The sequence below is a fragment of the Falco peregrinus genome, chromosome 2, assembly GCF_023634155.1.
Source record: "Falco peregrinus isolate bFalPer1 chromosome 2, bFalPer1.pri, whole genome shotgun sequence".
NCBI lineage: Eukaryota > Metazoa > Chordata > Aves > Falconiformes > Falconidae > Falco > Falco peregrinus.
This window is the reverse complement of record NC_073722.1, coordinates 57,598,143-57,614,783: the sequence shown is the minus strand read 5'-3', so window position 1 is coordinate 57,614,783 and position 16,641 is coordinate 57,598,143. Positions and strand designations below refer to the sequence as shown.

Genomic DNA, 16,641 nt, shown 5'->3' with positions numbered 1-16,641 from the left:
AACACTAAGGTGGTTGTTCTCCTGATTAATCTAGCTCTTTTTACAAAATCCTGCTTTTTTCCCCTTAATACTTTAGTTTTATCTCACTTTATTCATGCTTTCTGTATATGGCTTCACTTCAGCCAAAGTACAGGCTCATTATGGTTTATTGCATATATGTGACCACACACCATACATATACAATTTCCTATATTGAATGCAAGTAGTCAAACAGTTCAGAATCAAGGCTTATTAGTAGTAAAACACTACTTTAACACTAGATGGGGCTTTGCAAGTAGGATGCCAAAAGTTGAAAATGTTGCCAAATCAAGTTAATCTTTAATTTCATTTTCTGTGTTATTTTAATACCAGATCGTAATGAAGAGAAGACAGTTTCTTTCTCATTGCTTGCCTGTATGCAACATGCAGTGCTGCTATACTTGCACACACACACACACAAAAAGAAAAAGCACAGACTGTACAAATTTAGGGCATTACATATAAGTTGTGCACTTCATATAAGAGCTGCCTAGTTTTACACCAAAAATATAAAAAGTTCTTTGATGATAGTAATTAAATGTCAACAGTATGAACTGGGCCATTTATATTAAAATCTGAGTAATATTCAGATTAAACTTGAGTAGCATCCCACAGTAGTAGTACTTTGTAGCTGGGATTCTTTTGCTTTGCCATAACTTGTCACTTTTTTTGGAGCAAACCAAATCACTAAAAGAGAAAGAGACCACAAAATGTTTAGTGTGCTTTGCATATTTAATGCATCACTATGATCTCTTAAGTCATTACAAGAGATACTCAGAGCAGTTTTGGAACCCCTACTTGCACATTTGGGGCTAGATGAGGTATTTCAGTAACGGTCTGTACACTGGCAAATTGAACTTACCAGGTTTTCCATCTTACTTCGATGAACTGTTGAAGGCTGACAGAGTGCTTGAGAAAATGAAAGATTGTTATTGTACTTGTGAATTAAAACAGTACTGGTTTTAAGATATGAATTTCACTTAGTATGTTGGTGTTTGAAACCCAAGTATCCCAGCTTTAAAATATGCAAACAGAAAGGATCCCGCTATTGGGTTCAGATTTTATTTCATAAAACCGACACAAAGTAGCTGGTGAAACAGTTAATGAAGACATCGGTTATTCTACAGCCTGTATATAATTAATGTTGATGGTGCTTTGTCAGTTGGATGTGGTCAGTTTAGATTCATGTGTGTTAGTTAAAGGATTTCATCTAATGTTTGTTGAAACACTTGCTCTCTATGTTACACTAGAGAAAATGTATCATAAGCATGCTGGTTTTACTGTTTTGTCATCAGTTTGTTTTGTTTTTTTTTTAATCAATCTCCCGTTAGAAAGATAAATTATTTCAAATACTAGCTTTTTGACTAAAGCTTTTTTTTCAGAGCTTGAATCAGTCTTTTACTGTTGGCAAATCTTATGTAATAAAACATTTTTCCCTGGTTCTAGAGTATCTTTAAGTGTTTGTCCTCGTTCTTTCTAATTATATGTGTTTTCCTTTTTGCTAACCAGGAGCTGCAGGTAAGTTGCAGCCTGGTGCCCTGGCTTGTTCATCTGTTGTTGTCTGTGGTGTGTTTGTACTTGCTAGTCAGATACATAAAACTGATATTGATACAGTTCTAGATTATATATTGAGTTGCTTCCCAAGAAGATATTCAAAAGATTTCTACTTCATTTGCCATATATTTTAATTTACCTACAAACATCATTTAACAAGGTATTTAAAATTTTAATAAAATTAAAGGGCTGATTGAAACTCTGTTCATAATGCATTCAGTACTTGTGTTTTCTGTGTTGCATTTGTCTATTTTATTATGTCGAAATTCATACATACATATGTGTGCAAACTTTTTTTATTACAGGGTGAAAGCATGGACAACTTCAACTGGGGCGTTCGTAGGCGCTCTCTTGACAGTATTGACAAAGGTGACACACCATCTCTTCAAGAATGTCAGTACTCTGGTAGCACACCCAGCTTGAACTTGACCAACCAGGAAGATACTGATGAGTCCTCAGAAGAAGAAGCAGCCCTGACTGCAAGTCAGATACTGTCTCGTTCACAGATGGTAAGTTATTTGTCTGTGAAGGGAATCTGAGAACCTAAGCTTTCACTTGCACTTTTAATGGATAAGTATGGCTCACAATTTCAGCCTAAGTGAACTAAAGAGGAACTAAATTAATGTGGCTAAGCTTCTTTTTCATAACAACATCAGTGAAGGGAAGAGTTGCTTTACCACGTCAGTGGTACATAACAGGTTTATAATTCTAGTACAACATTCTTTTACTGTCTTTATATTTAGTATATTTGTTTCAATATAAGTACAAAATTGCATGTGTTATATATCAATATGTGTCTTTGTGGATTCCTAGTTTTAAAAAAAAAACAAAATAAAATACTGAAAAAGAACAAGAGCAATAAGTGGGATCCCATGAGAACCTCAGTTGTGTTTAACCATTGAAATTGAAAACTTGGTTATAGATTTTGAAGCATGTGTACACACAACGAAAATCAAGAATGCTGGTCACTCGGAAGCCTCTCTGCATTACATAAATAAAATTAGGAGAAAATTGACTGGACAGGGAAGCAGCAGGGATAGTATGCTGCTTTTCAGACTTTGGGCAAAGTTTGTATTAATGTTGCCCAAAACAAAGAGCTCTGCTCTTCAGTGTTTTCAGTCTAGCAGTTCACCAGCGCCAAAGACCTTTAAGAATAAGAAAGGAAATAATTTTCTGGATTTCAAGGATAATTTCAAACTTCTCTTGAAAGTTAAATGTTACAGAAATGCATGTGATGCTTGTAATGCTTTTAATGTAAAGCTGTTAAACTCGTAATATGTAAATAAATTCAAATAGCTAACCATACTGAAACAGCCTATTTCAAAACTAACGTGTATTTTCCCTGTAATTTATATGTTCAGTAAACTATGAAGAATTTAACATTTCTTTTCTGTCTTAGTTAAACAGCGATTCTGCCATAGATGAAACAATATCAGATCATGCTGGTCTATCACTTCAGTCTCAAGATTCCACTAGCAGTGTGGGAACAGAAGAGGTGCTTCAAATCAGAACTGAGACCCCAAGTTTGGAGGCTTCTCCTCTAGATAATTCTAGCAACCAGCTGCCTGAGGTGGGGAGAAATGCGGGCTGGTGCATGGCTGATTTGGGCTCCTTCTAGTGTTTCAATAGCAACTTTGGCTTTCTTTTCAACTGAATTTTCATCTGTTACACTGATTATTTGATTTGCTTTTAATATTTCTAACCTGTTGGAATGTTCTTACAAAATGTTCCCTCAGTATGAAAACTGCTTGGGATGGACTGAGGGAACTTGCCACAGGTTAAAAATACTCTTGAAGGGCTGATAATGATCATTTCATGGTGCAGAATGAAAATAGGCTAATATTCAAGATGCTTTTATTTGATACGGTTGAAATCCTTCTTGAGCAACATTTTCTTTCAAATACTTTCTTACCTCCCTACCCCACCCCACCCCCTTTTTTTTTTTTTTTTTTTTTTTTTTTTTGCTTTCTTTGGGTTAATGTGATTGGTGCTATATGGGAATAAAACCTCAGGCCAGCTGTGTTAGCAGTTGGTTCCACTAAATAATCCTTTAAAAAGGACCAGAGATGCTAGTGGTATACTTTTTTGGAAAGGCCTGTGTGGACTGAGACAAATTTCAAGCTAATGGCCGCCTGCAAGTCTGTGAGTACTTTAATTTTATTTTACATGAGTTTTTTAAATTATTCAAAAGATTTTAAAAACCAGAAAACTGATCTGCTACAATTCCTACAATATTTAGCAGCTTTATCTAAAACCTCAATATGTTGGGTTTTTTCTTGAATATGGAGTGACTTGGTTTAGCTGGACTTCTTATCTCTTCAGTTAAAATTATTAATGCTACTGACAATCTTACTTTTATTTGGATTAGTATTGCGAATCCCATCTTTAACAGAGCATAGTTTTATTGAGTCTTCCAGAAAATCAAGCCATTTCTATGTGTATCTGAATAACGAGTGTGTAGTTTACACTTAAGAATGAGTCTTCAGCCAGCCTGGTTTGAACAGTCAATTGACTAGTTCAAGTGACTGGGGTTTCTGAACAAAGGCTGTAGTCTACCTGTTTGCTGCCTAGAAAATCACTCTTATTAACAGGCAAACTACCCACCTAGCTAACATTTCAAATATAAGAACAAAAGACATACTTAGAGTACAACAAAGGGAAAGTGTGGGTGACTGGTTTTCTTTGGTAAAATCTTCACCTTCTAAAAGCGTAATATTGTGACTTTTATAAAGCAGCTTTTTTTCCACATTTTTCATATTTTTCCATTATTATCTACATGCTTTTTAAAAAAGTTTTGGTTCCATTGCAGTAGATAAGTTGTCTGAACTTTTGTAGAACACCTGTGCTTAGATTGTCAAACAAATTATTCTGTTAGCACTTCATCTGCTTGTCTACAGTATGCGTTTTTGTTCCAATAGAATTTTGGGTGAGGAAGAATACTTAATCTGGATGGTGTTTGTCCACATAGGATAGATGTTTTATGTTAAGATTTCAAAAGGGAGAAGCTGGCATTTTACAGAAAGAAATTCACCACAACAGAACTTTTGTCTTCCCCATTGTTCGCTTGTGATACAGTCTCAGCTGTAACTCATTTTTAGGATTTTATAGTTCTTTCCAAGACTGCCTTTATACTTGGATCCACTGTTCTTTTGCAGCTGCCTTTTAAAATCACTATACTTCCTATAAGCCAGGTGAAAACATTCACACAAAACAAGCACCGGTGTCATTAAAAATATTGAAAACATTTAAACTGGGCTGTAAAATAATTTCATGACTAAGCAACATCCAGTAAAAATTGTTATATTTAAAAAAAAAAAAAGGCTGTAAGTGCATATAAATGCAATCACTAAATGTGATGTGTTCCACATTTATTTTGTGCTTGTTAGAAGATGGGATTCAGTCCAATACATATGTTCTCTTCAAGCACGGTTCAGACGCTCAAAGTTACTTCTCTACAAGAGTTAGCTGTCTAGTTGGATTTTGTTGCTAAAAGGGAGAGCTGGCTTTATGCTTTTTAATAGAATGTGCTTGAAAATGGGCACACTATCAACTCACTTTGAAAAATTTGTGAGGCCAGTAAAACTAATCTTGTTCTGAATTCTTGTACTGCACAACTGGTATCATAGTGCAGTTGGTTTTTTCCTATGCTCATATACTTTATCTATAAACTTTCAACACAGGTATTTCATTGCTTGTCAGGTGTCAGTTATCAAAACGTTGTAAGTATAAATAAATGTGTCAAAATCTATCTCAGGTAAAATAAAAAAATTGAAGCCATCATTTAAAAACAAGTGTGTGTGCTGGTTAGATGCAGTTGGTTTTTCTTCTCTTGTAGGGATGCTGAACAGTTAACTAAATAGTTTACTTAAATGTATTTGGCTGGTTCCCAGTAAGAGAATGTATCTTTGCAGAAAGGACAAAAATTCACATTCTAGCTTATAAGAATATTTTCAATGTTGTACAGTAAGTTTTACAAAATTAAGTATATGAAAGTTTCTGACTAAAATTATTCTTTTACTCACTTGCACTGTGGATTTATGAGGGAATGGTTTACTACAAGTAATTTTCCTTAGGTTCTGTGGAATTATCAAATCCATTTTTAAAGATACTTAAATGCCATTCATGTTGGTAATAAAGACATGTGCAATGTTACACAGGAAACTTCAGAAATCAGGAGTGATGGCACTATGAAGACTAACTTAGTGGTAAATTTATTAGCTAGTATAATTAGCACTTAATTATTTTCTAAAAGCGTATCCCTCCTATGTACATCTACCAGGCATGATCAATGCAGCTCTGTATCATACATTAACATCTATAATAGAAATGGACCTCTGCTTCAATCCAAACTATTTTGCGGTGGTATTTAGAAGTGTCTTGCAATCCTGTGTGCCTTAGCTGCTCAGTGTGACAAAATGGCTCTTCTGTGCAATAAAGTTACAGATGTAACGTTTACAAAAGAGGAATCAGAAGCGAGGTCACTAGCTGTGTCAAATGACAGCAGTGTCACATTGAGGAGTACCATTGTCAAAGCGAGGTCAGGTTAGGATCACCGTGAAAGCAAACGATACAGTTCTGTTTAAAGCTGAATTGTCTTTTCTAATGAGTACAGTTATTTATCTGAGGATCTGTTTAGACTGATGAAAGTCATGAAGTGCTATGTGTGCTTAAAGGCTGATCAAAGGTTTGTTGACCAGTCTTGGATATCCCAGTAGGGGAAGACCAGCACAGTAAGAATGAATACATGATAATTTTTGCCTTTAGGAAACAGCAAGTACAAGAAAGTGTTATTTTTATTCCACAGAAAAATCCATTAAAAGGTTTCAAATGGATTCATCATAAATTAACTATAATCTGAATTCTTCTCTTCAATATAGTGATGTTAATGAGTATAATAATGCTAATGGAAGAAGAGGGAAGGGAGAAAGGGTCATTCTGATATTACCTACCTGAGTTTAATCATCGTGTCTTTATAATTGCCAGTGATTGAAAGCCTACATTTAGAGATTCGGGGTTAAACCCTTAAAGCTCCCCATATTAACAGTAATGGCAAAATAATAAAAATGTGGAATGTCCCTTTTCCATTGTTCATCTGTTACACTGTTGCTCCATTATGCTTTAGAAACTTGTTAAAATGGAGAGTGGAAATGAAAAGAAATATTCTGTACTGGTTCCAGACCCCAAAGGCAAGCATGAGGCAGCAATTTTTGTCCTTACCTGGAAAAGTAAAATATGGAAGTCTTGCTTGTGTTTGTGATCTAAGTATATTTGAGGCTATTTGCAGATATTTTCCTGGGAGTGTTCTCTTGACAGATTTAATTGCGTATATTTGAGAAATGGTATTTGCTATAAATAATAAGTCATGTTCTAGGATATTAATGTTTACCAGAAGTTACAAACATTACAAATAGACTGCCTGTCTTTGCTCAAGTAAAACTGTGTGAACAATCCATAAAGCTGAATGATTAAAGTATAAATGGATATTTGTAAACAATTTTATATAACTCTGTTACTTTACCATAAGAATAACTGATAAGAATACGTAAGCCCTGACAACAAAAGTAATAGAAGTATGTTTGATTCACAGGAAGGCAGTTCAGCAGTAAAGGATGAACAGGTTAGCACTGCTAGTGAAGACACTGGGTTGTATCTACTACAAGAACAACAAGACTGTCTGGTCTGTCATGAATCTCTTGAGTTGGAAGAGACCCCAGAGCTGGCAGAGGCAGCAGCTCCTGAGAGCTATTCTGAATCTATCTGTGAAGAGGATGTCACTCTTGCTTTGAAAGAGCTAGATGAGAGATGTGAAGAAGAAGAAGCTGACTTCTCTGGTTTGTCTAGGTAATATTAATATTGGTTCCAAGTAACAGAAATTACATGTTATCAGTGCATGAATCAAAGTAGGCTTTCTTACGGTGTGCGGTTTTCCATGAATCCCATGCTCAGCAGTTGTCTCTGGAAAACAGCCGTGCAGGAGATGAGAATTCTTGAATAAAGGAAATCTAGTACATTTCATCACCATCAATGGGGCAGAGATGTGAAAAGAGGTCAGAGGATGTTCTGGAGTGTTTTCTTGGCAGCCACCAGCTGCAAGCAGTGTAACATGGAAAAGCCCTTGAACTCTCTGAATTATAGCAGAACCTATTTTGGCACCCAAAGACAGAAAAAAAAATGTTTTGTTTTGTTGTGGTTTTTTTTTTTAACCCATAAGTCCTGTAGGAGTCAGGCCAGTTTGAATTTGCTCAAGGTTTATTTTCAGTGTTAAGGTTAATCACTTTCTTGTTTATTTTTAAGACATCTTAAAGTAAAATAATATTTTTCGGGGTTTTTCATATGGAGATCAAAAATAACTAGTAAGAGGAAAAGTTATAGTTAATACTAGCTGGTTGATTCATATTTAAAGTAAAACCCTAAGTCCCTTGAAGGTAACAGTTTAAGGAGGGGAAAAAACCAACCACAAACAAAAACCCCAAACCAAAAGAAACAAAAAATTCCAAATTCTTCATAGGCTTGTTCATACTTCAAATTTGTTCAGAAGTTTAGATTGAATAATACATAGACTTAGTTTATACAGGAACATAGAATATATTCTCTCAGAGAGATCATTTAAGGAGCCTTTTACAGCAAAGGGCACAACAGGAACTGTAGAAGACCAAGTCATTTGAGAAGGTTCTACTGTAACAGAGACAGAGAAATTGAATCTTGTAATCCCGTACACAACCTACTGCAATATGCCTTGTGAGAATTAAAGGCTGGTACCAGTTAACAGCAGTTTATTTCCTAATGTGCAACTGAAAAATCTCTTTAAGATTTTAGTTTATTTGCAGTAACCAAAGAAACAAAAAGACAAAAGTGATTATTTTTTTGGTTGATACACTTGTTAGAAAATGTCTGAAAATCTTTTTGAAGCTTTGCTTACAGATCTTATTCAGAAGCATTGCATCTTAGTTTTTGAGCTTTGTGCTAAAATGAATGTACCCAAAACCAGCACTCACACTGCGCTTCTTGTTTAAGACATGCTTAAGTCTTGTTTAAGACATAGTTGGTGTTGCTGTGAATGAGGTGGTTGATACTGAGAAAAATGGTGTTAAAAAAAGTATTTTAATAAACTACCTGTACTTGGAATCATTCCACACGTATTTCTGCTGCGTAAGTAAAATTATACAAGAACAACTGTCAAAATGTATCCTTCCTTGTAATGCAGAAAATGTTAACAATTAAGTTAATGATTGTAAGTAGTAGCATTGATTAATTTATAGTTTGATATTTTTATTGGATGCCTGGTGCTTAATGGAAAGTATGACTGCAGAATGCTCTTTGAACAAAGGCCCATTAAATTGATTGCTTATAAAAATGAAAGTGTTCCAATCTATCTCCATTCACTTATGATGTTGCTTAAGACAGTTATAAAATAGTATTACACTGCTAAATGAGCTCTTGTGTTTCTCTTTAAGGAAAGCTAAAATTTGTTATAGATATTGTTGGACTGTATGTTTAGAGGAATAAAAATTTGAAGAACTGAATGTTAATTCAGTAATTGGGGCCAAGAAAAAAATACCAGTTTCTGAGTTGTGTGTGTATATATATATATATATAGTGCTGTATATAACTATATATAACCTACAGATAGCCCTGTATCTACATGTAATCTACAGATAGTCTGTAGATACGTATAGAAATAACATTTTAATAAGCTTTGGAGATGTTTGAGAATATAAGAAATTTTTTATATTGCAGTAGCAAAAGTTTTTGATTTTTTGGTCCCTTCCTTGTTCATTGTTACCTTAACTAATTATTTAATTTACAAAATCCAAATTCTTATTTTTTTCTTCTTAGCAAAATTAAGCATTTTTTTTCCACTTTCATTAACTTCTTCCAAGTTAATTTCTGTTGTTTGTTATTCATAGCCAAGATGAAGAAGAACAGGATGGTTTCCCAGAAGTACAAACTTCCCCACCTCCTTCACCATTTCTTTCTGCCATATTGGCAGCTTTCCAACCAGTGGCATATGATGATGAAGAGCAAGCCTGGCGCTGCCATGTCAATCAAATGCTGTCAGATACAGATGGATCTTGTGCTGTGTATACATTTCATGTCTTCTCAAGATTGTTTCAGGTCAGTGAATTGCCAGTGTGTGGTTGTTTGTCTGAAGTCCTTTCCTCGTGCTTTGAAAACTATTCTTCCCCTCTGTAACTGCAAATGCCTCAGAATTATGATAGCAAGAAGCCTTAGAAAGCAAATCAAAAGCACACAAAACCCCCCATGTTGCTAAAAGAATGCTACGTGGTCATACGCTATTTGCCCATGGGATATCTGCTGTATTCGTTGTCTAGGAGTGATTCTACTCAGGAAAAGCAACCAGCTCAAACAATCCCAGCTCAATGTATCTTAGTTCAAGTTGTGTCCCTTCCTTTATTTTCTGAGTGTCACCCAGGTTCTGTACTGATTACAGAATTAATGTCTTCCTCCTGGGTTTTCTGTGAGATTGATTACTATAGAATTGCAGCATGACAAACATTAATGAGTTTATCTTGGCATCTGTCTTGTGAGAAAAGTGTTTTTTTCTGCAGAGAAGTAATTGAAACACCAGGAGATCCACTAAGCTGGAAATTTCAAATCCCTCTTCTTAACTGTATTTGCTTCATAGAACTGGTATCCAACATGAGATGCCTGTGGCTTAATTTTTCTGGCTCCCTGCTCCCTATGTAGGGATGAGGTTTTTACGTATTCAGAGTGGTACCACTTGGATGTACATTATTCTTTGCAACTTCTTATGGGATAGGAGAAACAAAATGAATCCATTTTATTTACAGGCAATGTGCCAAGTGAGGTAAGAGCAGATTCAGTACTACAAACCAAGACCTTATGACTTCAACCATTTCTTAGATCTCCAGTATTAATTTTGCCTGCTGTTTGGTACATCATCATAAATTTCTCAGTGAAAGCCTCACTTTGCTTCACCACACTAGCACACATTTTATCCTGTGTGTATGAGCAGGTTTAGGGTTAGTACCATGAAGTAACTTACATGTGAAGAATTGATAACTCTACCTTAGCCATGGAATAACTTGTTTGTGCATCTATACCCATTTTCCATTTTTAGTTTAAAAATTTCGCCACAGCGCTGTGAAATTCTGTTACTGGTTTTAGATGTTTGTCTTTTTCCTTCAGCTAGACATCAGGGGGTTAGTTTTTCTGTATTAGTACCAAAGCTTAGCTGCTTTTTCTCAAAGTGGTAAAATGGGAGTTCATATTCTCTTGTGTTTGTTAAAGAAGGAGCTAGAAAGAAAGGAGAAACTCTCTGTGGCTCGACAGAATGGCCCTCAGTCAGCTGGAAAGGTGGATACTCTGGGAAAAGGGACAATAGCAATCCAGGTCTCGAGCCTGCGCAAAAGAAGTATTCCTGAGGAGTTGTTACTGGGTACAGAGGAGGGTTAAAATGATTAAATGAGACCCTTGGAGGCCTTGTTTGACTGGACCTTTCCATTTTGCCTTCTGGCTCCTACTCTGTTTAACTTTGCGGCTGAAAGTACCATCTTGTTTAGTTTCATTCTACATGTAATTTTATAGAATTTATGAAATAATACATAGCAAAGCACTTGTATTAGGCCAAGCTGACAGTCTGCATACATTATTTAATGTGATATACATAGGACTGATTTTTGAAGAAGGTAGAAACCCTGCAGGTGGCAGTTTGGACACACTGTGCTACATGGGCTGTATTCTTAGTCATAAAACAGAGTATAATCTCTTGCAACACAAACACTTGACAATGAATTGAACTACTAACTATACTGCATGAAGACAAATAGTCATCCAGCTATACTGATGTGAAAGGAGTAATTGTCTTTATAGATACAGGCTGGTTTTATTTATTGGTTGATTGCATTTTCTGGAGCTAGTTTTACATAAATATTCAGAGCAAATTATGGATTAGTTTGTATATTAATGACAAAAATCTATGCTGTTGTGATAGAAGTTTGTCCTGAAATTCTAAATTTAAAAAGCCAGAGATGGGTAGTAAAATACAATGTAAAATAAATGTTTTTCTGATTTGATTTCTAGACCATTCAAAGAAAATTTGTATCTATAACAAATGATTCAGTCAGCTTTCTTGGTGAAAGTCTACAGCGCATTGGAACAAAATTTAAGAGTTCTCTGGAAGTGATGATGTTATGTTCAGAATGTCCAACAGTCTTTGTGGATGCGGAAACGGTAAAAATCTCAATCTTACGCATTGAAATGCTTAAACATTTTTATGTAGCATACAAAATAATGTTTTAACATTTGGAAGATAGCAATGCTTTGGTAGATTTTCAAAGGTTTGAATAAAGCATGTTAATTATTTTTGCCTTTTAAAAGGTTGCTCTCTAATGTCACTAAATTGAAATATCGGAATTGTTTTGGGGTGTAAAAAAAAAGATGCTTTTTATAATTGAAATCAGAAAGGAATCGAAATGTTACGTGGCCACTATGTATCATAAATGCTTTAAAATGCTAGTGAGAAGTGCATTTTCTCCATAAAACCACGCAGCTGTAACAATAAACAGTGAGGGAACTTACTGATACTAGATACCACTTAAATTCACTTGCTATTCTTTACTTTCCCTCCTTGTTCATATTTACTCTATATTCTTTGCACAGGGAAGAAGAAGGAAGACTGCTTATCTAGCAGCAACTTTACCTTTTTAAATCGTTTTGTTTATGTATATATTCAGTGATGCATGAGAAAAACATTCTAGCTACAAATAATACAATGAAGGCAAAACAGAAAACATCACTGAGCTAATGATGTTATGGGGATACATATCCCCAGTATACATCCTGAATTCTGGGGCAGTTCTGGTCCCCTGCTCTCAGAGAAAATACAGTTGAACTGGAAAAGATTCCAGGAAAGATCGCAAGGATTATGATATATGTGGAATGACTTCCATGTAAGATACAAGTATGCAGGCTAGGATTTTCAGCCCTTTATGAGAGAAATCTGTCCACAGATGCCTTAATTATCAGAGAAAAGAGATAGAAAATATTCTATTGTTGTCTTACTCGATGTTAAGAGTGACCAGATGAAGCTAGCAGTGACTTACAAAACATACAGAACCAAAGACGGATGGTCCTTCATATGATACACCATCAAACTGTGAAACCCTGTTTTAGTGTCTGTTATGCTTTCAAAAAGCGGCTAAAGAGATTCATGAAAAAAATAGCCCTGGACAGATGTATTTTTTTTTAATATGCAGAACACCACATTGACAGAGGCTATGAAAGCATTCTAGAGGAAGTGGATCACCACATGCCCTGCTTTGCCCTTCCTTAAGCAACTGCTATTAAGACATTGTCAGATGGGGGACTGAGGTAGATGGATCTTTGGCCTTGACCCAGTCTGAGACTCTCTTCCTGACCTGGTTTTTTTTTTCTTCCCTTGGTGCTAAGGGGCAACTCTACTCTTATGCTGTCACTTTAAAACATGGTGACTAAAAAAAGCATGATCTGGATAGTGCATTTCAAGGGAAGCATGTGTAATGTTTTTTGTTTAACTTACGCCACTTTAAAAGCAGTAGAAATTAACCAAAAGAAGAAATTTATTTGAGATAAGAAGCCACAAGAAGACTTACGCTAGAGTCTAGCTAGAACAGCATGTGTTTTAAAAAATAAGTATATATATATAAAAAAATACAAATATAAAAAAGGAATAATATATATGCACACAAGTATACAGACATTAGTGTTGTTACATAGGCAAATACTGTGTAGATAAATCTTTCTAAATAATTTAATTGAAATGAACCTTCTTGTTCATCAGATTACTTCTGATTACAGAATAATAATCTTGATGCCCTTGGAAAAACATGTAAGCATCATTCCCACCCCTGCCTGAGTAATGTGGAATACTGTAACTCTACATGCCACAATTTTGTGATCAGTCTTGCATTTTCAAGCTGATCAAGAGGTACCAGATAACAGGGGCTGGAGAGAAGTACAGAGCTCTTAAGGTGTGCAAGGGGTGACCAGTGTGGGGGAGGAAGCATCATGAGAGGCATAAGTATTACAGGAAGTGACAGGAGAAGGATTAGTAAGAAAAACTAAGAGGAAGTCAAACTACAGGGAGAAATGGTGCAGAGCAAAGCTGTGGTAGCAGCCCTTGAGGGAAAAAGAGATTTTGAAACTATGTTGAAAAAGGCAAAGTTATCAATGGTAGAAAATTCTTCAAATAGCCAGCAGTTCCTGCTTTGGCAGTTCCTGGTTCCTACAGACTGAAGCCTTTGCTATTGGTGTAGTTTGTATATTGAGAAGGGCAAGTAACCCTCACTGGAAGCTCCTTAGGTTGCCTTAGGAGCAATCCAGCGGTACCTTTTTTCCTGCTACAGGGTTGTCTATTTACACTAGCTGTATGTCAAACATTATTCTTCTTTTTGAAATATCTAAAAATCCATTTGAAATCTCAGTTTCAGATGTTAACTAGGTACTGTCCATCCTATTCTGGATTCAGAACTGTTCACTGATTTAACTGATAGAGCTACATGTGTTAGTAGACACTCAAGGGTATCACGAATGATCTGTACTCAACTAATTCTAATTTGATTGTTTTTCCAAATTGGAATTTCATGATATTATATAATCTAGATATTGGACTATATGGATTATACTCAAATGTTACATGCATACAAAGGTAATTGCATTTATCTTCCAGCTAATGTCTTGTGGCCTGCTAGAAACATTGAAGTTCAGTGTTCTAGAGCTCCAAGAACACTTGGATACCTATAATGTCAAAAGAGAGGCAGCAGAACAGGTGAGTATCCTGTATTTCATAACAGAAAATATTAGAACCTACTCATCCAGAAAATGTTGCAGGCCTTTCTCTCTCAACACAGATATGTAAAAGTAATTTGTGTGGAAAAAAAACTGAACTAAAATCCTGTTTCCTGTTCTGGCTACTATTCTATGTGTATAATCAGAACCTGAGGCTTTTCTTATGTGTAAATTGTTTTTGTTGCATGTATTTCTGAAATTTAATTTTGTCCTGGTTTCAGCTGGAATAGTTAGTTTGCTTCCTAGTAGCTGGTATACTGTTGTGTTTTGGATTTAGTATGAGAATAAAATTGGTAACAGCTGATGTCTTTAGTTGTTTCGAAGTAGTGTTTATACCAAGTCAAGGACTTTTCAGCTTCTCATGCTCTGCCAGTGAGAAGGCTGGAAGGGCACAAGAAGTTGGGAGGGGGCACAGCCAGGACAGCTGACCCGAACTAGCCAAAGGGGTGGATATTCCATACCATAGAACATCATGCACAGTATATAAATGGGGGGGAAGCCTGGCCAGGGACCACTGCTCAGGAACCGGCTGGGCATCATCTGGCAGGTGGTGAGCAATTGCATTGTGCATCACTTGTTTTGTATATTCTAATTCTTTTATGATTATTTTTATTATTTTCCCTTCCATTTCTGTACCATTAAACTGTCTTTATCTCAACCCATGAATTTTACTCCCCCCTCCACCACCCCACCCCAGTTTTCTCCCCCATCCCACTGTCAAGCGGGGAGTGAGTGAGTTGCTATGCGGTGTTTAGCTACCTGCCAGGTTAAACCATGACAACTTTGAATATATAACATTGCACAAATGTACATATTAAAATCCTCTTTAAAAAATATTCAAATATTTTTAACATGAATATCAGTAAGTCATGGTAATTTTTTTCTTCATGAACTTTCTGGCTTATTTTATTAGACCAGAAAGGTGGGATTCACCTCCAGATTAAGACATCTACAGATAACTATTTATATGTGAACTAAGTGCCTTAACACCCATAGTATTCAAGGATCAAGTCAATACAATAAAAGAAATTAAGAAAGCAGTGCATTTTATCCTAATGTACGTACTGGCTTGTCGTTCAGCTGAATAGGTCTTTAGACTTCTTTTTGTTGACTGGTTCTCCACTGACTGTAATGGGGACTTAAACAGCTGTGTCATACATAGACACATAAATTTAGGTCTCTCAACCTGCAACTGCAGTTCTATGAGGGCTGACATTTATGTCCGTTATTTAGAATAATACAGTTTAGTTTTCAAGGTATATGTTAGCGGATATATCCTTTTTGCAAAGAAACACAAAGTTCTAAAGTTGAAACTGTCACAAGGGTCTGTATATTTGTTTTTGTGAACCTTTGTGTGACGTTCAGGAAAGAAGACATTAATTTCAGAAAACTGGAACAGGTAAGATTTTAATTTCAAGAACCAAAATAAAGCATAGATCTACAATCACTTTTTCAGGTACAGGGAGAGAGAGAATAATTAGGGGGTTTGCTGTAGAGAGAAAATAATTCCTCGGAAAATTAAGCATGCATTTGAAGGAACTTTTTACTGATAGCAGCCTGTGAGGCCATGACAATGGCTGTATAGGCAAGTTTCAGTGATGCATAACAGAACCAGAATACAAGCTATGACTTCTTGGCAGAGCTGTATTTTGCTCTAGTGGCTCTGTGTTTCTTGATCGTACTAAGTTTATTAGAAAATTGTGGCCTCTGCCTTGCAAAGATCGCTGACAGCTCATCTGTTGACTAGAACAGACATCTACTTTTTTTGTGGAAGGGACCTCAAAAGAAACAGTTTCCAAAAACCAATGCTAAAGTATGCCACACAGCACTATTAATGCAGATAAGCTGTTTCTAAGATCCGAGCCAGTGTTTCTGTTAAAGAGATGCTACATTTTTTGCTCTGCTCTGTGGTAATAACAATTTATTTGATGTAATATGATGAGCTACAATTTGCCATATTGGCTTAGTTAGAAAAAAAGTGCTGATCTCATGACCAAGATTACCTTACTCAATGTAATACTTAATGGCCGACACTCACTAGTGTGTAATGTTGTCATCACTCCTATGAGAAAATAACGTGTATTATTCCTTGTTTTAGACAGCAACACTGAGGCACAGAGAGGCTAACTGATCTGCCCAGGATCAGACAGGAGGATTTTGAGGCACGGTAGAGAGCAACTTGTGTGTGTGGCTGTGTATTTTTAGCTAATTTTGCACTGCCATCTATCATACAAACATAAATCCGTGCTGGATATTGAG

At 35.8% G+C, this 16,641-nt stretch overlaps 1 protein-coding gene across 11 annotated transcripts in view; it reads left to right on the top strand.

Moving 5' to 3' along the window:
- FRYL (FRY like transcription coactivator) overlaps positions 1 to 16,641 on the top strand; it is a 185,766-nt gene that overhangs the window by 158,008 nt on the left and 11,117 nt on the right. For all 11 annotated transcript variants that reach the window (XM_055796392.1, XM_055796391.1, XM_027779323.2 and 8 more), the window contains 6 exons: positions 1,878 to 2,081; positions 2,972 to 3,142; positions 7,160 to 7,413; positions 9,480 to 9,687; positions 11,638 to 11,787; positions 14,264 to 14,362. In XM_055796392.1, coding sequence (XP_055652367.1) covers positions 1,878 to 2,081; positions 2,972 to 3,142; positions 7,160 to 7,413; positions 9,480 to 9,687; positions 11,638 to 11,787; positions 14,264 to 14,362 — 1,086 coding nt within the window. The remainder of the gene's footprint in view (positions 1 to 1,877; positions 2,082 to 2,971; positions 3,143 to 7,159; positions 7,414 to 9,479; positions 9,688 to 11,637; positions 11,788 to 14,263; positions 14,363 to 16,641) is intronic.